This window comes from Schistocerca piceifrons, chromosome 8, assembly GCF_021461385.2.
Source record: "Schistocerca piceifrons isolate TAMUIC-IGC-003096 chromosome 8, iqSchPice1.1, whole genome shotgun sequence".
Taxonomy (NCBI): domain Eukaryota; kingdom Metazoa; phylum Arthropoda; class Insecta; order Orthoptera; family Acrididae; genus Schistocerca; species Schistocerca piceifrons.
Genome location: NC_060145.1, coordinates 119,336,544 through 119,363,910, shown reverse-complemented (window position 1 = coordinate 119,363,910; position 27,367 = coordinate 119,336,544). Strand labels below are relative to the sequence as shown.

The following is a 27,367-nucleotide window of genomic DNA, read 5'->3' as shown; positions in this document are numbered from 1 at the left end:
GTGCTCGACTTGGGATAGATCTCGTGATCGAGCTGGCCCAGGGGATCTTTCAACACACTGTAGAATGTTGGGCTGCAACAGCGGTGCGTGGTCGAGCGTTATCCTGTTGGAGAACACCCGCTGCAATGCTGTTCATGACTGGCAGCAGAACAGGTCGATTCACCGGACTGGCGTACAGATTTGCACTCAGAGAGCATGGGATAACCACGAGAGTGCTCCTGCTGTTATAAGAAATCTCACCCCAGACCCAATTCCAGGTGTAGGTCCAGCATGCACACAGGATGGTTGCAGGCCCTCAACTGTTCTGGTTCAAACCAATACTGGGCCATCACTGGCACCGAAGTAGAACCAGATTTCATCAGAAAACACGTCAGTGGTCCGCCTTGCGCTTCAATGAGCTCTCGCTTGACACCACAATCAGCAACAGCGTTATGTCACTACAGTGCCAACTGCTGCACAGATTGCTGCTGCAGATGGAGTACCATGTACCGCCCGCATCTCGTGGTCGTGCGGTAGCGTTCTCGCTTCCCACGCCCGGGTTCCCGGGTTCGATTCCCGGCGGGGTCAGGGATTTTCTCTGCCTCGTGATGGCTGGGTGTTGTGTGCTGTCCTTAGGTTAGTTAGGTTTAAGTAGTTCTAAGTTCTAGGGGACTTATGACCACAGCAGTTGAGTCCCATAGTGCTCAGAGCCATTTGAACCATTTTAGTACCATGTACCAGAGTCATGCGCCGAACACGATGGTCCTCCCTCTCGGTTGTGACACGTGACGTCTGGAGCCCGGTCTTCTTGCGACCGTGCCGCAACCACCGGTGCTATCAGTCAGTAGCTACATCCTGCCAAGTCTTTCTACAATACCACATGAGGAACAGGCAGCTTCTTGTAGTCCTGTTACACGACCTCTTTCCAACTCAGTGAGTTGTTGATAATGGCGTCTTTGTCACTTTAAAATCATTCCTCACTAACATCAAGTCATCACGCCCAGCCTCAAGAGTAACTACCGCTCACGACCGTTACAGCGTATATTTAAAGCAAACGTAATTTACGTCCTCATCGTGGTCCTACTAACGCCACCTTCATGCGGCTGGCGTCAAATCTGAACAGACATCATCTTTCAGATGCAGAAACAAGCCAACCAGCTTCCGCGCATGTCGTACAACTCCTTCTTGGTGTTGCCATTTTTTCCCATCGGTTTATTTAGCTAAAAGGCAACAGAGGCTATAAGTAAATGCCTCATGCAGTTTCCATACTGGACCATACCCAGAGTAAGGACAAACAACTTCTGGTGCCCCGCAAAGTTCACTATTGAGGCCAGTCCCGTTCTTGTTACTCATACACGATCTTACATCAAATGTGGATAAAGCATAATTGTACTCCTTGCTCATAATGTGGGCATCGCAGTCATGTCTAATTGGAGTGTAGCAACGCAGGGACCATTGCATTAAATATTTAATAAGATTATTGTACCTGTCTCATTACATTGCCTGTCAATTGAAAGACAAAAGCACGGTTGCTTTAATTTCGTACGAGGCAATGATCATTAATAACAGAGCATGAGCAAAGTATGTACGTTAAATACAATTTTAGAAATTCCCGTGTATGCGTATTGATCACTTACTGACCTGGAAGACATACATTAAAAAATTTATCTAACGCAAGTGCGCAGCAAAATTTGCTCAACGTTTAAGTGCAGATTTTTGGTGATGAAATACCTGGTGTCCATCCTCATAATTCACGTAGATAACTGCTTAAAAAAATTAGCTATACTAGGGGCAGACTCGCATCACATTTACTCTCTTATGAATTTTATGGGGAAGAATCAGTTCAAATTTCAGAGTAGTTGTAGTGTTAAAAAATGTAGTACCAAGAAAAAAATAGTTACTCTTTCTAGAAAGTAGCTTCACTCTTTCAAAGAAAAGCGCGAAGTATGGAGCTATAAAAATATTTGACGACCTATGTTGTGAATTAAAGGTACTGACACAATGAAACTGTTTTAAAAAAAAGTTGAAATAATTTGTGCTTGACAGCTGCTTCTGCTGTCTAGGTGAATAGATTATATCAGCGTGTGATTGAACTGCATTTGTTAATTCTTATTTTAGATTAAGATTAAAGTAAAAATTCAATTATGTAAATGATTATAATGTAGACATATTTTCACAGAGGAAATGTATCTTATTTTTAAACAAAATAACATGTCCATCGTAGATTGTTATGGCCCACAGAACATAAATAACTAACTCTGTATTTGGAGAAGGAGGAAGCCAATCAAAAAATGAGTGTGCGGGGAGTGTATCGGAAGTACTTGAACGAGCTCTGGGTATGGATTCCGAACATAAAAAAGAACAAAATATTCCGTTACACACACGTCAAAAAGTCCTTGTTTTCTGTCTTATTACTGAAACTTCAAATTCTACGAGTGTCGAAGTGAAGCTGGAAATTACAAACAATAAATTTCAGTAGCGTATTTTTTTTCACAGTCAGCATTTATGGGTGTATGCAAATCGTCTTTATAGACTTGTCTAGACGCCAGCAGCAGTTTCGGATTAATGTCTACTGATGGGAATTGCAGAAGAGAGTATGGGTCGTCCATATATTCTTCATGTGAACCGTCCGTCCAAAAAGTACCGAACTGATGTAATTCCTGACGTACAGACGATGTCAGCGCAATAACTACGGTGGCAGCTTGAACTAACAACTGTAAACAACAGCTGTGCGTTAGCCCACTGATTTGTGAGTAGTCAGTGCCAAGCAGTGGACGTGCGGCCATAGTGTGTCGACATTGCTGTGTCACAAATCCCAATGGAGCAACGAACTGAACACGTTTAAATCAAATGTTCACTACATTTTCCAGGCTGTTTTGAAGAAGAGAAAATTGTGTGGTAAGTTTGTTCCACAGAACTTTGCTCCCAAAGAAATGCTACGATCTGTGGACGCGTGCCGCGACTTCATTGAAATGAAAACCGCGGGCAGTTCTTTTCCGAAAAAATGGTGACGAATGACAAGACCTGATGTGAAGAACAGCTCGGTGAATTCCTGAGACACTTGAACAGCCTCCATGCCAACATAACATTTACCATGTAAGTAGAAAAGGACAAGAAACTGCCATTTCTAGATGTGCTGGTCACAAGGGACGGCGAAAACCTGGGACACAGCGTGTATCGGAAACCGACACACACGGACCGATACCTGCACAATCTGTCAAACCACCACCCGAGCCAGAAAAGAGGCATGATTAGTACGCTCGTAACGAGAGCAGGACGAATATGTGAGCCTCAACACCTCAAACGAGAAATGCAATACCTGGAAACTGTTCTGCGGAGCAATGGGTACTCCACAAATTACATTAGAAGTGTAACAGAGCCAAACACTCGGCGAAGTAAGGAACCAGAAAAAGAAATGTCGGGTACGGCCTTTCTGCCATACACTGCCAGAGTGAAGGACAGAATCGGCCGTATATTGCGCAAACACGGCGTAAAGACGATTTTCAAACCAGCAAGGAAGATCAAAGAGTGTCTCAGATCGGCGAAGGAGAAAAGAGACCCACTTGCAATGTCGGGAATATACCGTATACCATGCACATGCGGAAAAGTTTATGTCGGAATGACTGGACGATCAATTAACACCACGAAAGTATCATCGACGTACCTGTACCACACCTTAGGTTTGCAAGTCGCCGAGTCCAGTGCCTGTGCTTCGAATTGTTCCATGAAGAAGTTGGCCACCACTGGACTGAGAGGACTACCCATGGCGACACCTTCCAGCTGTTCGTAGAAATCGCCATTCCATGTGAAATAGCTCGTGGTGAGACATGCATGGAAGAGCTTTTTGATGTCTTGCGGGAACATGGAACCGATGTGCTCCAGAGCGTCACTGAGTGGCACTTTCGTAAATAACGAATCAACATCAAAACTGACCAGGATGTCGTTTGGCGCTAGTTTCAGTTTCTTCAGCTTCTCAATGAAATGTCCTGAGTCCTTAATGTATGTGTCGGTCTTCCCCACGTGTGGCTAGAGCAGAGAGGCCAAGTGTTTCGCCAGTTTATACGTTGGTGAGCCAGGAGCGCTAACGATCGGTCTCAGTGGAACGTTGTTCTTATGGATCTTGGGTAATCCAGACAGCCGAGGTGGTAGGGCTTTTGTGTTGCGCAGGTTTCTCTGTATGTCCGCCGGCAGAGAAGACGCCTTGATTAATCGATTAATAGATGACAGAATCGGCCGTATATTGCGCAAACACGGCGTAAAGACGATTTTCAAACCGACAAGGAAGATCAAAGAGTGTCTTAGATCGGCGAAGGAGAAAAGAGACCCACTTGCAATGTCGGGAATATACCGTATACCACGCACATGCGGAAAAGTTTATGTCGGAATGACTGGACGATCAATTAACACCAGGATCAAAGAGCATAAGCGACATTGCAGGTTGGGGCAGGTGGAGAAATCGGCCGTGGCAGAGCATGCACTGAATGAGACCGATCACGTAATAAAATTCGCCGACACGGAAGTTCTGGCTGTAGAGAAGCACTACCACACGCGCTTGTTCAGAGAAGCTGTAGAAATCCAAAAACACGCAAGCAGTTTCAACAAGAAAGAGGAAAGCCTTAAGGTAAACGGATCCTGGCTGCCCGTACTGCAGCGAACGACCGCCGCAGGTAGCAAGAGGAGAACCGCACCGGAAATGACCGCGGAGAAGCCCTCGGACGTTGGCGCGCCAGGTACATATAGTCTGCGGCCGCGAGCTCGCCTCCAGTTCACCACCGGCAATGGAGGGTGAAGCTTTGAGAATGCCAGCCACTCGTGCTGGCGAAACGTCAGAAAAATCGTTAGATGAACGTCGGCCGAAGAACCCGAGACAGAAGCCAATAGGCAGTTTGTCAACAAGTGGCCACGAAAGCCTTAACAATTTTGTAAGACCTGGTGTCCTCAACACGAGCCGACGAGAACACGGCAAGGTGCAAAATGGGTATCTGATGGTTCTTCAAATCGAAGAAGTAGCGAATGTGAAGAGCAAGTTGAACAATATCTCGAAGAAGGACTTTTCTGACAGTTTCAGGTGGTGCTGTGAACGTTCTGTGCCGGGAGACTGTAGAACACCCGAATTATTAAAATCGTCATATTAACTTTTCTCTATTTTTTGTTAATCTAGTCCAGAAACGTTTCGAACTCATTGAGTATGTCTTACAAATGCGGTCTACGAGGGTATTATTCAGGGCACTGTTCCCGTCTTTCTACAGGAAACTGCCTGTTGAGTCTCACGCTGCTATGTGACGTTGCTACAAATGCGATATAGATGAAATTAATCACGACAGATGAATTAATAAGGAACGAAACGGCCTACAAAATCCGCTCTCTGGAGTACCATCTTTCGGACCATATAAAACACATGGTTAATGCAGCACACATTTCTATTGCAAAGAGATTTGACCAAAGTGTCAATTTTTTACGTTTAATAATACGTGCACTGATGAACCAAGGAAACTGGTACACCTCCCTAATATCGTGTAGGGCCCCCGCGAGCACGCAGAAGTGCCGCAACACCACATGGCATGGACTCAACTAATATCTGCAGTAGAGCTGGAGGGAAATGACACAATGAATCCTGCAGGGCGGTTCATAAATCCGTAACAGTTCTAGGGGGTGAAAATTTCTTCTGAACATCACGTTGCAAGGCATCACAGTTATGTTCAATAACGTTCATATCTGGGGAGTTTGGTGGCCAGCGGAAGTACTTAAACTCAGAATAGTTTGCCTGGAACCACTCTATAGCAATTATGGACGTGTGGGGTGTCGCATTGTCCTGCTGAAATTGTCCAAGTCCGTCGCAATGCACAATGCACATGAATAGATGCAGGTGATCAGACAGGACGCTTACGTACGTGTCACCTGTCAGAGTCGTATCTAGACGTACCAGGGGTCCCATATCACTGCAACTGCACATGCCCCACACCATTGCAGAGCCTCCATCAGCTTGAACAGTCCCCTGCTGACATGCAGGCGTCGGGGATTCATGAGGTTGTCTCCATACCCGTACCGTCCATCAGTTCGATACCATTTGAAACAAGACTTGTCCGACCAGGAAACATATTTCCATTCATCAGCAGTACAATGTCGGTGTTGACGGGCCCAAGATAGAGGTAAAGCTTTGTGTTGTGCACTCGTCAAGGGTACACGAGTCGGCCTTCGGTTCCGAATATCCACATCGATGGTGTTTCATAGAATTGTTCCAACGCTGACACTTGTTGGTGGTCCAGCATTGAAATTTGTAGTAATTTGCGGAAGGGTTGCGCTTCTGTCACGTTGAACGATTTTCGTCAGTCGTCATTGATTCCGTTCTTACAGGATCTTTCTCCGACACAGCGATGTCGGAGATTTTATGTTTTACCGGCTTCCTGATACAATCGTGAAATGGTCGCACGGGAAAATCCTCGCTTCATCGCTTCCTCGGAGATGCTGTGCCCCATCGCTCGTGCGCCAACTACAACACCACATTCAAACTCACTTAAATCTTGATAACCTGCCATTGTAGCAGCAGTAACCAATCTAACAACTGCGCCAGAGACTTGTCTTATATAGGGGTTGCGACCGCAGCGCCGTATTCAACTTGTTTACATATCTCTGTATTTCAATACAAATGCCTATACCACTTTATTTGACGCTTCAGTGTATATAAGGATGAAATGAACTAAGGAAATAATAGATTTTATTCTTCTAACCGGAGTTGACTTTGGATTTGTAACCGGCAGTGATGAGAAATAAACCTACACACCGAAGAAATTTTACTGAAAAACCTCATGATTCACTGCCAAGAGCTGCTGATAAAATTTTCTTCATTAAACTATACAGGAAATTTCGGTTCACAGGTATCCTGTATATCACTGGGAAGATCACATGAAAAACATTAGGAAATGAAACGACTGTATATCGCTAACTGCTGTAAATGTATAAGAAAAACTCGCAAATTGAGGTGCCACACTTTTATATAAATTCAAACGTCTACGGACTGTGTGGCACCACCTCCTTAAAATACGAGGGTTATTCGGAAAGTAAGGAACGATCTGTCGCGAAATGTAAACCACAGTAAAATACGATGAAGCTTTGCACAGATGTGTCGAGCAGTGTCTCTGGTATGTCCATAGATAAAGTCATGTCGCTCTTCTCAGTTCTAAGTGCACAGTGAGCGCGTAAAGATGCCTAGGAAACAGTGTGTCCCGTCGAGTATGGGTAACGCCGCGAGATTTCGCCTGATTTCATGCAACCCCACATAATGTAACTGTCACGCACTTCCCCCGTCACCACAGTTCTCGGTCGCACACCGCTGGGGCAATGACGGCGCTTCTGCACCGTTTTTGATGGGAAGCGTCTGATCACACACCATACAATCCGGTCTTGGCTCCCTCTGATTTTCGTATCTGCTCAAATGAACCACTGGCTATGAAGACAACATTTTGGCACACACAACGAGCTGCAGTTCAGCGCAGAAAATTGTCTAAGTCGGAGCGGCGACTATGTAGAGAGGTAGCTGGAAAGTGCAGCTAACTGTTTTATTTATTTTATTTACTTATTTATTGCTCCGTGGGACCAAATTAAGGAGAAGTCTCCATGGTCATGGAACGAGTCAATACATGAAATTATACACGATATTAGAAACAGATAAAATGAAATATAAAAAACATATTCAGGTGACAAGTCGTAAGTTTAAATGAAGAAAATCAACAATGTAACACTGGAATTTGCTTAATTTTTTAGCTCTTCCAGGAGTTCCTCGACAGAATAGAAGGAGTGAGCCATGAGGAAACTCTTCAGTTTAGACTTAAAAGTGTTTGGGCTACTGCTAAGATTTTTGAGTTCTTGTGGTAGCTTATTGAAAATGGATGCAGCAGAATACTGCACTCCTTTCTCCACAAGAGTCAAGTAAGTGCATTATACATGCAGATTTGATTTCTGGCTAGTATTAACTGAGTGAAAGCTGCTAACTCTTAGGAATAGGCTAACATTGCTAACAACAAACGACATTAAAGAAAATATATACTGTGAGGGCAATGTCAGAATTCCCAGATTTTTGAATAGGGGTCGACAAGAGGTTCTCGAACTTACACCACATATAGCTCGAACAGCCCGTTTTTGAGCCAAAAATACCCTTTTTTAATCAGAAGAATTACCCCAAAAGATAATACCATACGACATAAGCGTATGAAAATATGCGAAGTAGACTACTTTTCGTGTTGAAGTGTCACTTATTTCAGATACTGTTCTAATGGTAAATAAAGCAGCATTTAGCTTCTGAACAAGATCCTGGACATGGGCTTTCCACAACAGCTTACTATCTATCCGAACGCCTAGGAACTTGAACTGTTCCGTCTCGCTTATAATATGTCTATTCTCTCTGATCAAAATATCGGTTCTTGTTGAATTGTGAGTTAGAAACTGTAAAAACTGAGTCTTACTGTGATTTAGCATCAAATTATTTCCCACAAGCCACGAACTTATTTCATGAACTACATTATTTGTTACTGTTTCAGTATTACACACAAGATCCTCCACTATCAAGCTGGTGTCATCAGCAAACAGAAATATTTTTGAATCACCTGTAATACTGGAAGGCATATCATTTATGTAAATAAGAAACAGCAGTGGCCCCAGCACCGACCCTTGGGGAACGCCCCACTTAACAGTGCCCCATTGGGACTGAACATCACTACCACTCTCAATATTGCGGAGAATTACCCTCTGCTTTCAGTTCTTAAAGTAAGAGGTGAACCAATTGTAAGCTACTCCCCTTACTCCATATTGTCCAACTTCTGCAGTAATATTTTGTGGTCAACACAGGCAAAAGCCTTATTTAAATCAAAGAAAACACCTAGCAAATAAAACAGTTTTTATTTTTACTTTGGTTTCCTTTTCGTGACCGATCGTTCCTTACTTTCCGAACAGCCTCGTACATTGAAATTTTACTGTTTTATTTTTTTTTTTGTATCAATTCTATCATTGAAAAGGTAACGGAGTTTAGAAACTATTATGGAAAATGTCTCTTACTATAAAGATCTTAAATGGTGTTCGAATACGGATTTGGAGTGCAGTTTTGAGGGCGGAGGCGTGGATGCCTCTGGTGAGCTTACCTTGACGATGCCTCCCTCACGAGCCTCCCACTGGGACTTGAGGTCTCCCGTGCTGAGGTCACGCACGCCGTAGTTGAACCGGTAGGCCTGGTGCGCCTGCAACAGAAGATATTACAACAGTCTTCACACAACCATTCCATAGCAGTTCCGGTGACCAGGAAGACACGAATTCGAAGATTAAGAGTATTGTATAAAGAAGCGAAAAATATTCCGTGTTCTGTATCTATAAATAGCCTACAGGACAGACAACTCAACACGGAGAAAACTAAGGACAACCAACAGAAGCACAGACAAACACAACGCATATGGTATTTACCAACTAACATGCCAGGACTGCAAAGCAGTTTATATAGGGCAGACAAGCAGAAACTTTAATACCAGATACACAGAACACAGAAGAGCATTAAAAAGTAACAGCTGTCATTCCATATTTGCTGAACATCTCATGGACATGAAATATAACCCAACAAACATCAGTACAGATTTGAAAATTCTCCAATGCAGCAACAGCCCCCCACAAAAACTAATAATTGAAGAAAATTGTCAGATACAAAAAGCCATAGTGGAAGGCAAACAAGTGATAAATCAATACACAGCTCTCTGCAATGGCACTCTGTTCTCTGCCCTCAAGGAATTATTAGACAAGACCAACCAATAGAGCTCTCACAACGCCCACCCCCCCCACACACAAACACACACACACACACACACACACACACACACACACACACACGCACACAAAATAAAAAATATAAAATAAAAAAAATCCCTAAACCTAATGCCACCCTCACTCTCTCTCTCTCTCTCTCTCTCTCTCTCTCCCTTTTCACACACACACACACACACACACACACACACACACACACACAAAATCAAAATAAAATAAATCCCTAAACCTACTGTCACCCTCACTCTCTCCCTCTCTCTCTCTCTCTCAGAACAACCGCCAGGAACACCTTCAACTGTTCCATATTCAGCCATCTTGTTTTTACACCTTCAATTGTTCCATTGCCCGCCATGTTTGTTTTTACAGCTGGTAAAGCAGTGAAACAGTTACAGTGACAGTGACAGTGACAACTCAATATGTAGTGTTCGACAGCGATAAAGATGATTAAAAGGAAAACGTAAGTGAAACATTATGTAAATAGACACACACATAGAATGAAATAATTTCAAACATTGAAATAACAAGTTTTCAAATCGTAATTTTGGCTTAAACAATTTGTCTACTTTAAAGTATAAGTGGTTGCAGATGACAAACTGTGTAAAAAACGGTCACTGTAGAAACACAACACATCAGAAAAACTACACCATGTGATAAAGAGGCATGAATTCGTAAAATATGTGTTCTTTTTCAAATATCTATAATTACGATTTAAAAACTAATAACTACTTGTATACAAACACCAGAGAACATTCTTTATCTTTAACAGATGGAAAATAAAAGCCCACTGAAGATGCTACAACTGCAGTGAAACATGTTTGGGTAAAAAAACAAAAAATGTGTTTTGCTAAAGGCGGACGCTATCCAAAAACATACATATTGTTAAAGCAAACACGGAAGAAAAGAGCTTCAACCCCAAGATGATTATACGTAAACATTATTGCGGACTATCTGCATTCCTTCATTCTTGAGGTTTTCCCGGACGGCGATTACATCCTCCAGCAGAATAATTCCCCGTGTTGCAAGATCAGGAAAGTGCTCTTGCATAATTAGTTTGAGGAGCTTGGCAGCCAACCTACGTTGATGTCTTTGGCATCAGATTTGGCTGATATTAACCCTACGGAACATACCTGAGACGCTATCCCACGCCACCTTCGCGCCCGCATACCACCGGCCCGTAATTTACGAAAACTACGTGACCTATATTTAGATATTCGATACCACACAACTCCAGAAACCTACTAGGACTTGTCGATACCATACCACACAGAATCACAGCTCTATTGCGTTCCAGATCTGGACGATCACGCTATTAAGCATCGTTGGTAATCTCCTTGCGTTCGTAACCGGATCCTAGAATCAACATTACTCGATATTTCGGCGATCCGTCTGTTCTCCATATTCCGTAGGGATGCCGTTCCTGCTGAGTTTCGCTGAAAAAGCATTAATTTCCAGTGGCACTCAGTAGCAACAGCGTCTTTTCTGAAGATGGAGAACAGACGGATCGCCAAAATTTTCAGTTATCTTGATTTTAGAATCCGGCAACAAACCCGAGGAGACTACCAACAATTATTACGTCGAGCATAATTACGCAGTCATGGCATTAAACAGATTCTCATAATGTTTTGTTTTAGTTTAAACGGACAGTCAGGATCTAACTCACCTAAACATGAGTATGTGTAAAAATATGTTGTGTCTACAGAATATGCCAAGTCAATAACCGATTGCCTAAATCTTTCAATTTACTCTCTGTTATAACTCCTACGAACCTTTTGACCTAGTAACAATGATTGCCTTGTCTGTCTTCCACCCTTTAATGGTGGGTTGTCATCGTGTGAAATACTCTCGCGCCTCTGGCGCCACACACTCTATTAGCGCACTTAACATCAACGGAGTAGCCGCTTTCGCTCTCGAGTCATTATCTGGGCAGCCAGCAATTACTGGTATAATGCGCTAATTAGACCCTGATTTATGCAAGCGACTCTGTTCACGAGTACGTGGCATGCAGAGCAGTTAATGCTTCTAAGGCACTTATGCACTTAATTACTTTCTTTACTCCTCACACCTTCTAATTACGACATTTGTTGTCTGCGGGTAAAGCGACTTCGTTGCACACGTTGATGAAAGACAGATGTGGCAGTGGCATGTTATTACCATATCCACCCTTATTTCCAAAAATAATACGTAATCTATTAAGTAGCCTCGTTACAGAACTGAAGCCTGTGTTGCCTCGATAATTCGCGCAGTCATCCTTGCTTCCCTTTTTATATATATTTGTGATGAACCCATCTTTTTCTCAACTAAGACAGAGGTTTGACAGCTTTGTGAGGTGTTCAAATCAAACGTTTAGCCCGGCCTTTAAAACTCTCTATATACAGGGTTTACATAGGAACTACAAAAAGAAGCATCAATACACGATTGACGGAGCACAAAAGAAACTGCCGCTTGGGACATATCGACAAATCGGCAGTAGCGGAACATGTTTTTAAGGATGGAGATCACGAAATAAAATTTGGTGAAACAAGCGTGCTAGTGAGGACGTCGCACTATTATACACGTATGTATAGAGAGGCAATTGAAATCCACAAACATCAATACAATTTTAATCGTAAAGAAGAAGGATTAAAATTGGATAAGATATGGCGGTCGACGTTGCATCAATCACGTGACAATCGATTGCCTGCAATCGAGAGAACAGACGATAGTCAGAGATAGCTGCACACCGACGCCACGTAACGTGTGGTGGCGCCCCCTACGATCTCTATATAAGCGGCGGCCCCAGCTCCTAGCAGCCAGTCGTCGACTCACCTCGGAAGATGTTCTCCGTAGTTGAGAACGAAACGTCAGGGAGAAGAAGTTCTACAGATCGACCACGGCAACTTAGCCCGGAAGAGTTTACTGATAAAGACGCCAGCCGTGAAAGCCTACATGGAATGATGCTCTATATACAGCTCTGGAGCTTGGCATTTTTGAATGGTTTTAGTATATCCTGTACTTTCGCCCTTGTTATCTCCTGAATTCCTGTGTCATGCAAGTTGCAGGAAAGGAGCAGGTATTCTGAAATTCGGATCGATCTTCTTTAAACAGTTCTTCGTGGTATGTCTGCCGTCTACATAGGCTTATCAGTTGTAAGTTTATAATACTTCGCTCATTTCTTCCTAGGTGTCTTAACAAAAAAAAAAAAAAAAAAAAAAAAAAAATGGTTCAAATGGCTCTGAGCACTATGGGACTTAACTTCTGTGGTCATCAGTCCCCTAGAACTTAGAACTACTTAAACCTAACTAACTTAAGGACATCACACACATCCATGCCCGAGGCAGGATTCGAACCTGCGACCGTAGCAATCGCGCGGTTCCGGACTGAGGCGCCTTAACCGCGAGACCACCGCGGCCGGCGTGTCTTAACACCTTCCATGCTTGGACTTTTAGCTACCTATGCAGTTATTAATTTCTCCACATTTAAAATCCCACATAACATTTTCTGTTCTAATTACTGCTTTCTTTGCCTCTTCCCTCAGTGTTACATACGTACCTGTATCATCAGTCTGATTGCTCATAAGCCATCTATAATAGGCATTCTTTTTCTTGTTCACCTTTGGGGCAATATATTCGTTGCACCAGTTACTTATAAATGTGCCTGACGTGTTCTCAACTACTCTGAGACTTTCAAAGGCAGCTTTATGTATAACTCTCACAGTGTCTTGTACGCTACATCCACTGTTGTATCATCTGTCTGATAGAGCTTCACACTCAGTCTACGCTTGTGTGAGAACGCGTTGAAGGATCCTACAGTAAACTTAATTTATATTGCGGTTGGTCCAGTTTCTCTCTCTCATTACAATTGTTTTGGCACCTACTAATTTCCTATGGTAGACAGTAGGTGTTGGCCCCACGGTGGTTGGAGTAACGTAATAATAGTGCTGAAACTTATACTGAATGGTGGCAACAGTATCTTAAATATTCTGTATAGGCAGAATATGTTGCATGTGTTTTGTTATCTCCCACTGACTTTCCTAATTCGTGTGAGTACGCTGGCGAGACGAGTATTCTAAATTAATGCCTCTCGTGAAAGCACTTTGAAATCTGGCGTGACGCACAAGTACTTTAGGTTTTGAATATGATACTTATGTATATCAACTTAATGTAAGGGCACAAGGTCTCATCAGTATCGTTCGCTTTTAACAGACGCATTAAGTATATGTTTGATGACCAATTAACCTCTTCTCTGGCCTATGATTTCAATCAAAGTTTACGCATATGCCACCAGCAGGAGCGCAGTGGCTGTGAAACGAACGAGAGGCAGGTGAGTTTTGCTGGTTGTAGCGTCACTGATGTGTGTCGGCTTGCAAAAACAAACAGGTTAGTTCGCTTTAGAGCGTTATAGTGGGTACCCGTAGTGCAAACCGCCGCCAGTGAGGAGAGCTCTTTTTGGCAGTGACGTTGTGTATTGTGCTTAGCTTGTGGAAATAGGCTGAATATTTAGAGATAGGTGACTAAGTTACAAGATGGCGTCGTTGGACTTACAAGTGGGTGGCCAGAACGAAGTTTCTGGTGACGAAATATTCGTCTTCGTTCTTGGGGCCATAAATTAGAATAAATATTCAAGCTTTCAGAGACAATGTCTAATCGGATGTTTAGTGCAGCAGCTCCAAATAAATAACCTTCATCGTCTCTGTCATGAACAACTGACTGTCGTCTTGTTGCCAGAGATCGTATCGATCTCTGCAAGACTAGTGGCGCCCAATGGAAGGTAAATAATAGTAGGGCGAATTGCTCTCTAGTGTCTCATTGTCCAGAGACCACCTGCATGCACCACTGATTTTATGCGACAAGAACACCGAGAATGATTCATTCTAGAAAGTGGTTGAGTCAAGCGCTGCACAGTTCTTTGCATAGGTTGAATTCCGAACGACTCTACAAGGTGTGGTGGTGATACCAACAGAAATGTTACAGTGGTTATGACACTGGACTCATATTCGAGAAGATCAGGATTTAAATCCCCATCTCGTAATCATGGCCTAGGACAGCCATGATCAAAAGTATCTAGACTTGTGTGCTCTTTGTATTAAAGACTCAGTGAATAGTAGATTTGCAATATTAAAGGAGTCGAGCTGTCATGTGACAACCATGTGACAGTCGGCAACGCAAACCATAACATAGCATCAAAACAAATGTTCAATTCCTAGTGCAGTGAAGGGTCGGAAACAAAAATCCAAATGGCAGTTATAACAAGAAGAATAGCGCCAAAAATGGAACGAAAACTCGACATGTAGAAAATCATCCACGGAAAGTGCCACTGAAAATACCTTGCAGAGAATAAAGGCAAAACGCGTATGGCCCGAAAACTGTGTTTCATTCAATTGTAGTCAGACGGTCCAAAAAGTAAAAATTATCGATATACCGTAGCCATAAAATGTGTCTTTTGGGTGTTAACATTCGGATCTAGGTAACTGCTGTAATAACCTATTGTGCTGACAAGTTGCTGAAGACCATCTAAATGATCAGCAATCATCATTGTATCATCAGCATAGCGTATGCTGTTGATGAAGAATTCACCACCTTTTATGACTTCCTCTATATCATCAAGTGCTTCCTGAAAGGTACGCTCTGGGAACAAGCCGAGTAATTGAGGTGACAGTCTTTGTCGGACTTCTTTACAGATATTAATAAAGTCGGTGCCCTCATTATCAAACTCAACCTGTTCTGCCTGATTCCAATATCAGTTCTGTATACAGCAGATGCCTTTCCGATTTACATCTATTTCTTGTGTATTTCCATAAGTTTATGATTATGAAAAGCATTCTCATAATCAGTGAAACAAAGGTCTACATTTTTATCCTGATCATAGCATTTTTGCCCTGGAACTTGTGTTGTAACTATCGCTTCTCTTGTACGTAAAACTTTCCTAAGCTCGGACTGTGTCTCACCAGTGAATTTCTAACATTTTTCATATTTTGACCTTTGGTGGATGAGTTGCGGAATATATCAAGGACTGGCACATAAGACTAAGGAATCCATGATATTTACATTTCGCCCATTTTTCTTTTTTGATAAGGGAATGATAGTTGATAGTACCCACCGTGCAGGATAATCATCTGTACCGTAAATTTTGTTTAATAGTTTGTGTGAGACTCTAGTATCTTCTTCACGAAGAAGTTTAATGAGTCCGATTGGAATTCAACCACATCCTGTTGCTTTGTTTTAAATTTCGTATGATTTTATCGATTTCTTCTTTCATAATTAGTGATCAAATTAGATTATATTTTCTAGAAATCTCAACATTTCGACTGTCATCCTAAAAGAGGCTCCTAATTTAGTCTTCAGGTATCGCTACAGCTACGTCTGTACTCTGCAAGTCCCCTTGCAGTGTATGACGGAAAGTACTTCGTGTATCGCTATTATTTCCACCCTTCCCTGTTCTATTCGCGAATAGTTCGCGGGAAGAACGATTGCCGGTCAGCCTCCGTGTGGCCTCCTCGAATCTCTCTATCTTCATGTTCTTTTCGCGAGATATCCGTAGGAGGAAGCAATACATTTGTTGTCTCTTCTAGGAAAGTACGCTGTAGGAACTTTAATAGTAAACCACACCGAGCGAGGTGGCGCAGTGGCTAGCACACTGGACTCGCATTCGGGAGGACGACGGTTCAATCCCGCGTCCGGCCATCCTGATTTAGGTTTTCCGTGATTTCCCTAAATTGCTCCAGGCAAATGCCGGGATGGTTCCTTTCAAAGGGCACGGCCGACTTCCTTCCCCGTCCTTCCCTAATCCGATGAGACCGATGACCTCGCTGTCTGGTCTCCTTCCCCAAAACAACCAACCAACCAACCAGTAAACCACACCGTGATACAGAACGCCTCACTTTGCTCCTGGAGTTGGCTCAGCGTCCCTATGAGGCTTTTTGGCTTATTAAATGAACCTGTAGCGAAACGCGCAGCTCTATTCCGTCAATCAGTCCTATCTGGTATGGATCCGATACTGACGAGAAATATTCAAGCAATGGTCGAACGACAGTTTTATAAGCTACTTTCATTATTGATGGACTACAATCCGTGAAGATTCCTCCAATGAATCTCAACCTGAGAACTATCTTACCGGCCCGGCGATTATTTTTTTGGAATGGTTCCACTTCAAATCGGCCTGTATGCATACCTCTAGATATGTGGTGACAGTTATTGAACTATACGCAAAAGAAACGTAAATTAAACGATAATTAATTGAAACCCTCAGCTGCCGACAGGTGTTGTTGATATACCTCGATGGAGACCGCTGAAAATGTGTGCCCCGATCGGGACTCGAACCCGCGATCGCCTGCTTACATGGCAGACTCTCTACCCATCTGGGCCACCGACGACAGAGATGAATAGTGCGACTTCAGGGACTTATCCCTTGCACGCTTCCCGTGAGACTCACATTCCCAACTGTCCACAATCTACATACGTAATGTTCGTAATAGATATTTGCCCATCCATTCATTACTCGCGCACACAAAGATGACGATTCCCGTAAGAGGAATTGAAAATTAACTATCGTTTATTTTAGAGAAGCTGCACGGTCATCAATGGTATCTGTTCTTTCGAGAACAGCTTCTGTATAGTTAAAGGCTACCCAGCCATTGACTTTCGTCTGTGCGAATGCGCACAGGTTGCCCGAACTCTTATGGGAATCGTCACCTTAGTGTGCGCGAATAATGAGTGGATGGGCAAATATCTATTAGGAACATTGCGTATGTAGATTGTGGACAGTTGGGAATGTGGGTCTCACAGGAAGTGTGGAACGGATAAGTCCCTGCAGTTTCGTTATTCATCTGTGTCCTCGGTGGCTCAGATGGACAGAGCGTCTGTCATGTAAGCAGGAGCTCCCGGGTTCGAGTCCCGGTCGGGGCACACTTTTTTAGCTGTCTCCATCGAGGTATATCTACAACACCTGTCGGCAGCTGAGGGTTCAATTAATTATCATTTATTCTACACAAGCTGCACGGTTATCAATGGTATCTGTTTTTTAGAGAACAGCTACTATCTTCATATACACTCCTGGAAATGGAAAAAAGAACACATTGACACCGGTGTGTCAGACCCACCATACTTGCTCCGGACACTGCGAGAGGGCTGTACAAGCAATGATCACACGCACGGCACAGCGGACACACCAGGAACCGCGGTGTTGGCCGTCGAATGGCGCTAGCTGCGCAGCATTTGTGCACCGCCGCCGTCAGTGTCAGCCAGTTTGCCGTGGCATACGGAGCTCCATCGTAGTCTTTAACACTGGTAGCATGCCGCGACAGCGTGGACGTGAACCGTATGTGCAGTTGACGGACTTTGGGCGAGGGCGTATAGTGGGCATGCGGGAGGCCGGGTGGACGTACCGCCGAATTGCTCAACACGTGGGGCGTGAGGTCTCCACAGTACATCGATGCTGTCGCCAGTGGTCGGCGGAAGGTGCACGTGCCCGTCGACCTGGGACCGGACCGCAGCGACGCATGGATGCACGCCAAGACCGTAGGATCCTACGCAGTGCCGTAGGGGACCGCATCGCCACTTCCCAGCAAATTAGGGACACTGTTGCTCCTGGGGTATCGGCGAGGACCATTCGCAACCGTCTCCATGAAGCTGGGCTACGGTCCCGCACACCGTAGGCCGTCTTCCGCTCACGCCCCAACATCGTGCAGCCCGCCTCCAGTGGTGTCGCGACAGGCGTGAATGGAGGGACGAATGGAGACGTGTCGTCTTCAGCGATGAGAGTCGCTTCTGCCTTGGTGCCAATGATGATCGTATGCGTGTTTGGCGCCGTGCAGGTGAGCGCCACAATCAGGACTGCATACGACCGAGGCACACAGGGCCAACACCCGGCATCATGGTGTGGGGAGCGATCTCCTACACTGGCCGTACACCACTGGTGATCGTCGAGGGGACACTGAATAGTGCACGGTACATCCAAACCGTCATCGAACCCATCGTTCTACCATTCCTAGACCGGCAAGGGAACTTGCTGTTCCAACAGGACAATGCACGTCCGCATGTATCCCGTGCCACCCAACGTACTCTAGAAGGTGTAAGTCAACTACCCTGGCCAGCAAGATCTCCGGATATGTCCCCCATTGAGCATGTTTGGGACTGGATGAAGCGTCGTCTCACGCGGTCTGCACGTCCAGCACGAACGCTGGTCCAACTGAGGCGCCAGGTGGAAATGGCATGGCATGCCGTTCCACAGGACTACATCCAGCATCTCTACGATCGTCTCCATGGGAGAATAGCAGCCTGCATTGCTGCGAAAGGTGGATATACACTGTACTAGTGCCGACATTGTGCATGCTCTGTTGCCTGTTTCTATGTGCCTGTGGTTCTGTCAGTGTGATCATGTGATGTATCTGACCCCAGGAATGTGTCAATAAAGTTTCCCCTTCCTGGGACAATGAATTCACGGTGTTCTTATTTCAATTTCCAGGAGTGTATATATAAACGTAAACTAGTAATAAACTAGGGTGTGTGACCGTCTGAATGGCTGTTTCCAGTTCAGCAGTGGTTTTGGGGTTATCACTGTACACGTTGTCTTTAAGACAGCCCCACAAAAAGGAGATGGTACAAGCTCTTCCAAGATAGCCGACAAAATGCCGATGACGAACCTCGCTCTGGACGCCCGAGCACATCAACAAAGCACATCAACAACAGGTGATAACGTCGTAGCTGCGAAGAAAATTGTTTTGAAAAATCGTCGAATTACCGTAAGAGAAGTTGCTGAGGATGTTGGCATATCGGTCGGCTCGTTTATGCAATTATTTCGGCTGTTTTGGGCATGAGACGTGTGTCAGCGAAGTTTGTTCCAGAACTTCTCAATTTTGACCAGAAGAACCGTCGAATGAGCATCTCTCAGGTGCTCTTGTGAATGACGTCAATGATGATCCTGATTTGCTCAAAAAAGCCATAACTGGTGACGAAACGTGGGTTTACGATTATGACGTCGAAACCAAAGCCCCATCCTGGAGAGCCAAGACCGGAAAAAGCACGCCAAGTTCGATTAATTGTCAAAGTTTCTCTCACTGTTTTCTTTTCAATTACCGTGGCGTAGTACATTATGAAGTTTTGCATCAAGGTCGTACGGTCAATAAGGAGTATTACCATGACGTTATGTGCCGCTTGCGAAAATCAGTACGCAGAAAACGTCCGGAATTGTGGAAAAACAATTCATGGCTTTTTGCTTCACGACAATGCACCTGCTCATTCATCGTTGCTTGTGAGAGATTTTTTGGCCAAAAACAACACGACAATAATGCCTCAGCCAACATATTCACCGGATTCGGTCCCCTGCGACTTTTTCCTGCTCCGAAAACTGAAGAAACCTATGAAAGGACGCAGCTTTTCAACGATTGAGGAAATAAAACCAGCATCGCTGGAAGTACTCAAGGCTGCACCAAATAGTGCTTATGAGAAGTGCTCCGATGATTGGAAGAAGCACTGCGCCAAGTATATTGTATCTGATGGGGAATACTTTGAAGGGGACAACATGAATATTCCAGAATGAGATGTTCGCTCTGCAGCGGAGTGTGCACTGATATGAAACTTCCTGGCAGATTAAAACTGTGTGCCGGACCGAGAAGGTCCGAGAAGGTAGGAGACGAGGTACTGGCAGAAGTAAAGCTGTGAGGACGGGGCGTGAGTCGTGCTTGGGTAGCTCAGTTGGTAGAGCACTTGCCCGCGAAAAGCAAAGGTCCCCAGTTCGAGTCTCGGTCCGGCACACAGTTTTAATCTGCCAGGAAGTTTCATATCAGCACACACTCCGCTGCAGAGTGAAAATCTCATTCTGGAAACATCCCCCAGGATGTGGCTAAGCCATGTCTCCGGACCGAGACTCGAACTCGAGACCTTTTCCTTTCGAGGGCAAGTCTCTACATCTTTTTATTTTTTTTAAATCTCATTTTTGTTCTATATTGTTCGTTGAATATGGGGGTGGTGGACGTACGATGACAACCGTTCGGGTTGTTCGTTGACCCGTTCACTCAGTTTTTTTATTACAGAGGGTAGCTAAATCCTCTGACCCAACACGCTGAGCTACCGTGCCGGCGTCCATCTGTGCTACCCAAGCGCGACTCACGCCCCGTCCTCACACCTTTACTTCCACCAGTACCTCGTCTCTTACTTTCCAAACTTCACAGAAGCTCTCCTGCGAAACTTGCAGAACTAGCACTCCTGGAAGAAAGGATATTACAGAGACATGGCTTAGTCACAGCCTGGGGGATGTTACCAGAATGAGATTTTCACTTTGCAGCGGAATGTGCGCTGATATGAAACTTCTTGGCAGATTAAAACTGTGGGCCGGACCGAGACTCGAACTGGGGACCTCGGGAATATTGATGAATAAATAAATATTTTTCATAAAAATATAAAGTCACCTTACTTTTTGAACACACCTCGTATTTTATTGTCGCCGTTGACTGCCAAGGAGGCTTTTTCCCTTCTGTATATCCCAGCGGTGTTTTCAAACTTTTCATGTAAGATCAAATCATCATGGAGGCTTGAAGGTTTCAATTTCTTCGCATTTGCGTTGAACCAATACAGTTTTTGCTGCTGTAATCTTTGACCTTGCAAGTTTCCGAATACTACTGTAATTATGAGACCTGTCTGTGCTCTGCGCTTTCGACGTACATCCATCAGTGAAAGAATTTTACTGCTTTTGAACCAGTGCAGTTTGTGTCGCTCCTGTTCTTTCCTGTTCTCAGGTCGCAGATGCGCCGACCATCCCGTTCAGCGGACTTTCCTCGCAGTGCGTGTCAATCGTAACTGTGGCCGGCGCCGCCAGGCTGTTACAGTGTATCGGCAGCCGTGCGTGACGGCTCGGCGGCGAGCCTGCACGTGCCGGTGAAAGCACAACAGAACAGCCCACAGCCCTGGAGAGCGCGTAGCGCTCCGCTGCCCGCCAAGGCAACGCCGGCGTCTAGAGCAATTTGCCTCCTAGCCGGAATCTACGAGCCACTTGTCTCCTGCGGAGCGGTACCTGTTTTAACTTACAACCTTCCAAAGAACTCTTTGTGGGATACCGTTTAAGAGACACCATGTAAACTTGCTCACGTAGTAGTGCCACAGTCTGTTTCAAATGGCTCTAAGCACTATGGGACTTAACATCTGAGGTCATCAGTCCCCTAGACTTAGAACTACACCGAGCGAGGTGGCGCAGTGGTTAGCACACTGGGCTCGCATTCGGGAAGGCGACAGTTCAATCCAGCGTCCGGCCATCCAGATTTAGGTTTTTCGTGATTTCCCTAAATCGCTTCAGGCAAATGCTGGGATGGTTCCTTTGAAAGGGCACGGCCGATTTCCTTCCCCATCCTTCCGTAATCCGATGAGACCGATGACCTTGCAGTTTGGTCTCATCCTCCAAATCCAGCCACCCACCACCCACTTAGAACTACTTAAACCTAACTAACCTAAGGACATCACACACATCCATGCCCGAGGCAGGATTCAAACTTGCGACCGCAGCAGCATCGCGGTTCCGGACTGAAGCGCCTAGAACCGCTCGGCCACAGCGCCCGGCCACTCAGTCTGGGTTTTAACTGAGAAAGATGTATTAGGTTCTTCAAGTGCGATGAAGTGAACGGTCTAATGTGTATGGACTACTGGTTGAGAGTAGAACCTGCCTTGGGAAAAAGAAAAGAAAAAGATAGCGTGGACGAAAGAAACAGAACATAAAAAGTAGAACAGTACAGGCAAAGAGAATTCCCGGCCAAAAAAAAAAAAAAGGAAATCTGCTACTATCAAGCCTCAATCTTAATTCAAACAAGAAATTTCTGAGACTGGGGCACAGCATTTTAAGGAAGTCAGTGATGGACTGAGAGAAAATTGGAATAGAAGAAGTAGAAGTATGTTGAAAACTAGGTGAACTGATTAGATAAGAAATAATGAGGTTCTCCACAGAAACAGAGAGGAAAGGAACATATGGATAATACTGCCAAGTAGAAGGGATAAGACGATAGGAAATGTATTAAGACGTCACGGAATTATTTCTGTGGTATCCGAAGGAGTTCTACAGGCTAAAAATTGTAGAGATTGGAATATGCTCAACAAATAATAAATGACATGGGATGCAAGTGTCGCTTTGAGATGGAGAGACTGACACAGGAGAGGAACTTGTGGCGAACCCCGTTAAACTAATCAGAACATTGGTGACTCAAACAAACCAACACAAGTGCGACGTGTAGGATCCGCCGATACAACCACTGGCCTTTGTTGGGAAGAACGCTTTCGACCTGCTTCCGATCGTGGGATGCACCGTTTGTCGACCAACTGTAGTGCATGTACTGCTGAATGGGTCGCCGGGCTGATACTGCAACTCACAGATGATAGTTTCAGGACAGGTTTAACTGTCAGAGGGGTTCCCGTGACGCACTGGCACTTCTCTAACTTTGAACTTTCGCAATTAGCTGTTGTCCTTTACACAGCAGTGTGCAAAATTTAAGGATGAAAGAAACTTTCGCATGATGTGTCAGGGCCAAAGAACACAGATTGATGGAACTTGGACCATATACAGTGCTGCTACAGTAGAGCACAGGAAGCAACTGGAAGAAATACGCAATTGTGACTAACAGAAATGAAACTTTTATTCAAAGACAGTAATTACACTGAAGTCACTGTGATTCGCGGTGGTCGCCTGGACATTATAAACGATGGTAGATTGCTCTTAATAGGGTGTGTGATCACCACGGACGGTAGCGGATGCCCTGAAATGTGCTCCAATGCTGGCCACAAGGTTGGGAAAGAATTTTTGTGGTAGGACGTTCTATTACTCCACCAGCGCGGTTGACATCTGCTGGATGCATTTGGATTAACTGCAAGACTCTCACCACGACATCTCACACGTGCTCGATGGGATTTAAGTCGACGGAACTGGCAGGGCACAGTCCATTCGCCGAATATTCTCTGGCTGCAAGAGCTCCACCACCTGCTTTGTTCGAGGCGAGCGAACATTGTTATCCACAGAAATGAGGTCAGGGCCAAATGCACCCCAGAAAAGAAGCGCATAAGGAAAGAGTACACTGTCACAGTATTGTTGACCTCCAAATCTTTAAACACGGTACACACACTCACTGGTCAAAGTTATTCTGGCACTACACCTTCTCCACGTGCATCTTTTTAGGAGCGCATTTGGGCGTGATTTCATTTTTCTGGACGGTTGCTCAAGACCGAGTAAAAAAGCGCCGGTGGAGGAGCTCTTTCGGTAAATGGACGTCTCTTCCCGTTTTCCCGACTTAAATCCCATCGAGCACCTATGGGATGCATCGGGGAGACTTATTACGGCTCGTCCACACGCACCAACGACCACCCAGCGGTGCCCTACCAAAAGAACTACTTTCCAACCTTATGAGGCCACGTTACAGAGCATGAATAGCCATCTGTGATGATCTTTTTTTGTTTTTCTTTTATTTTATTTCTTTGTATCGTCCAAGTATCATCGAACTATATTACTTGCAAATGACACATCATGCGAAAGTTACTTTCTTCTTTAAGTTTTGTACAGCGGTATATTATGAATTAAGGTTCCATGCCCCTTTTTCCTGTCTCTACATGAAGGCGAATCTCAGGAACTACTGTAGGGATTTCGTTATGGTTCTCGCTAATAGACAGACTCATTCAGAAGGAAGATTTGTATTTACAGGGTGAGTCACGTAAGACGTAACGTGAACAGTAATATATATCGAAACGCGGCTTTCGGGAAATGTTAGAGCGTAAAGGGGGACGTACCTTTTTTGTTTGGTTAATGTTTCTAGAGCTGCTACCAACGGAGATACTGAAGCAAGTAAGGTGTTTTTTTTTTAATGGTACCCTATACTTTTTATAACTACAATCGATAGATCTAGAGACGACAATTACAGTGTTAATGTTGACTTCGCAACCCATCGAAAAACATTCGAGAAATTTCATAAAATGTCAGAGCATGGTGGCCCGAAATGGCATTTGCGGTTCAAACACTGCCAAGCAGGCGTCCCGGGCCGGGCTGCGTAGTTGTATCTACATATATACTCCGCTAGCCACCAAGCGGTGTGTGGCGGAGGGCACAATTCGCGACAAAGTCGCATTTACCTCCCCCCCCCCCCCGCCCCCCACCTGTTCCAGTCGCGGATCGCGCGAGGGAAAAACGACTGTCTGTACGCCTCAGTAAGAGCTCTAATTTCCCTTATCTTTGAATGGTGATCATTGCGCGATTTGAAAGTTGGTGGTAATAATATATGCTCTACATCCTCGGCGAAGATCGGATTTCGGAATTTAGTGAGCAGCCCCTTCCGGTTAGCGCGCCGTCTATCTGCAAGTGTCTCCTACTTCAAACTTTCTATGAGATTTGTCACGCTATCGCGATGGCTAAATGCACCAGTCACGAATCTTGCCGGTCTTCTTTGGACATTCTCAACCTCTTGAATCAGACCCAACTGGCAAGGGTTCCATACAGACGAACAATACTCTAAGACTGGGCGAACTAACGTATTGTAAGCAATTTCCTTTGTTGAAGGACTGCATCGCTTCAGGATTCTACCAGTAAACCACAATCTAGAGTTCGCCTTGCCCGTTACTTGTCTAATCTTTGAGATCATTTCGAATAGTCACACCCAGTACTTGACGGATGTTACCGCTTTCAAAGACTGGGCATTTATTTTGTACTCGTACATTAATGGGGATTCTCGCCTTGTTATACGCAGTAGGTTACACTTACTAATATTGAGAGATAGCTGCCAGTTATTACACCACGCATTTATTTTCTGCAAACCCTCACTGATTTGTTCACAACTTTCGTGTGATACTACTTTCCTGTACACTACAGCATCATCGGCAAACAGTCTAATGCCGCTGTCAATACCATCTGCAAGGTAAGGTAGGCCTGCGCTACGAGAATAAAACATTATTTCCCGTTCAACCAACTTTCTGGCGTAGAAGCAGCTTCACTTACCAGTGTTGTAATGGAAATACGACTTGGGCGAGAATCTACCGTATCACATAGGGCTTAGGAATACTATTTCACAGTTGTGTATCCTCTCTGATTTACGTTAGCTGAAAACAGAGAGATCAACTGTTCATTCTCCAAAAATAAAGAGGTCTTATACGCTGCAAAAAGCAACTACTGTATTAAATATCTAAATGTTAGAAGGAAAAAATGCTGTCAAGACAACTGTCTCTACCTACACTGCTCTAAATCATATCATGTAGGATACATTCGTTGAACTAAACAATTTATTAAACATACTTTGATGAACACTCATACACCGCAAAATAAATGCTCTTCTTAACGAAACGTCGTTTTAAACTGAACCTATGCGCGTAACGTCAGTGTCACCAGTTACATGCAATACACGCTGTCGACTTATTTGACAATGCAGTGCAATTTCGTACACACGTGAATAAAATAAATAATTACTAACAATGATTTGGTAACAACCCAAATCACATAACATAAATTTTGTCTAACAAAAAAAAGATAACTTTGTCCTTTATTTAAGCATGTGCTCGAACTGTTGACCATGCACTGATAGGTACATTTGGAATCGCCGTTCGAAAGAGCGATGAACAGATGTAATTACAGTGGATGATACGGTAGAGCATTCACTGGTGATTCGACGACACATATTGTCTGGCGTAGTTGGGGTTTCACCATAGACTGCATCATTGAGTGCACCCCAGAGAAAGAAATCAACAGGAGTCAAATCGGTGAACGTCGTAGGCCATTTGACAACAGAATTTCGTCCTGTCCCACGTCTCATTCAGTATTTGCGTTTGTGTACGGGACGAATGAGCTGGACAACCGTCGCTTTGCAGCCACCACAGTGGCCTCTTATGGAAGAACCGGCAGAATGTTCGTCAGAAAGTGTGCGTATGAATGTTCATATAGAACGCTTCAGATGAAATAATTGTTATTTCCTACGATGCCGCACCATACGTCTACGCTCCACGGTCGTTGATGTGGCACCCGATGAAGCCATTGTGGATTTTCGGGTGTCCAGTAGTGCATGCTACGCAAATTTACATAAGTGTGGTTAGTAAATGTTGCATACGTTGGACAAACGTAGGGTCGTCTCTCAGTTGCTGAAGGGCACACCGACAAAATACTGCACGATGTTAGAAATCACGGCCGTCGAGTTCCTGTTGTAGTGACAGATGATAGGGATGGAAGTTTTGTCTATGTGGGATGCGAATGACACTCGTCTGGCTGATTCCACATTCCTTGTCAATACGTCTCTTACCACTGTGCGGATTCAGTAGCGTCCTAGCCAGACCAGCCTCTTCGTGTTCTCTGCCAGTTGCAGTTTCTTTCTCGTCCTCTTCTTGACGTTCAAGCAGCCTATCCGCACTAGCTTCTTAATAATTCGTGGAATTGCCTGGCGCGCCGGACATTGGTGATACGGATAAATAACCCTATATGCTGTACTGTTTTTACGGCATTTCTCTTACGTTCTCTATACAAAAGTAACATATCCAGCTGATTCTCATTGGTGTACATGTCTGCACACAATGAATGTTGAAGCGGCCGGCAGTGCAGACAAGTACCCAGCAAATGTCTTGAAAATATCACACAGGGAAGTACGAGAGCTCTACGTGGCGGTGTTTGCACCGATAATGCC

At 44.5% G+C, this 27,367-nt stretch overlaps 1 protein-coding gene across 1 annotated transcript in view; it reads right to left on the bottom strand.

Moving 5' to 3' along the window:
• LOC124711625 (cuticle protein 19.8-like) overlaps positions 1-27,367 on the bottom strand; it is a 92,635-nt gene that overhangs the window by 20,482 nt on the left and 44,786 nt on the right. Inside the window, exon 3 of the mRNA XM_047241797.1 lies at positions 9,111-9,206. Within this exon, the coding sequence (XP_047097753.1) occupies positions 9,111-9,206 (96 nt within the window). The remainder of the gene's footprint in view (positions 1-9,110; positions 9,207-27,367) is intronic.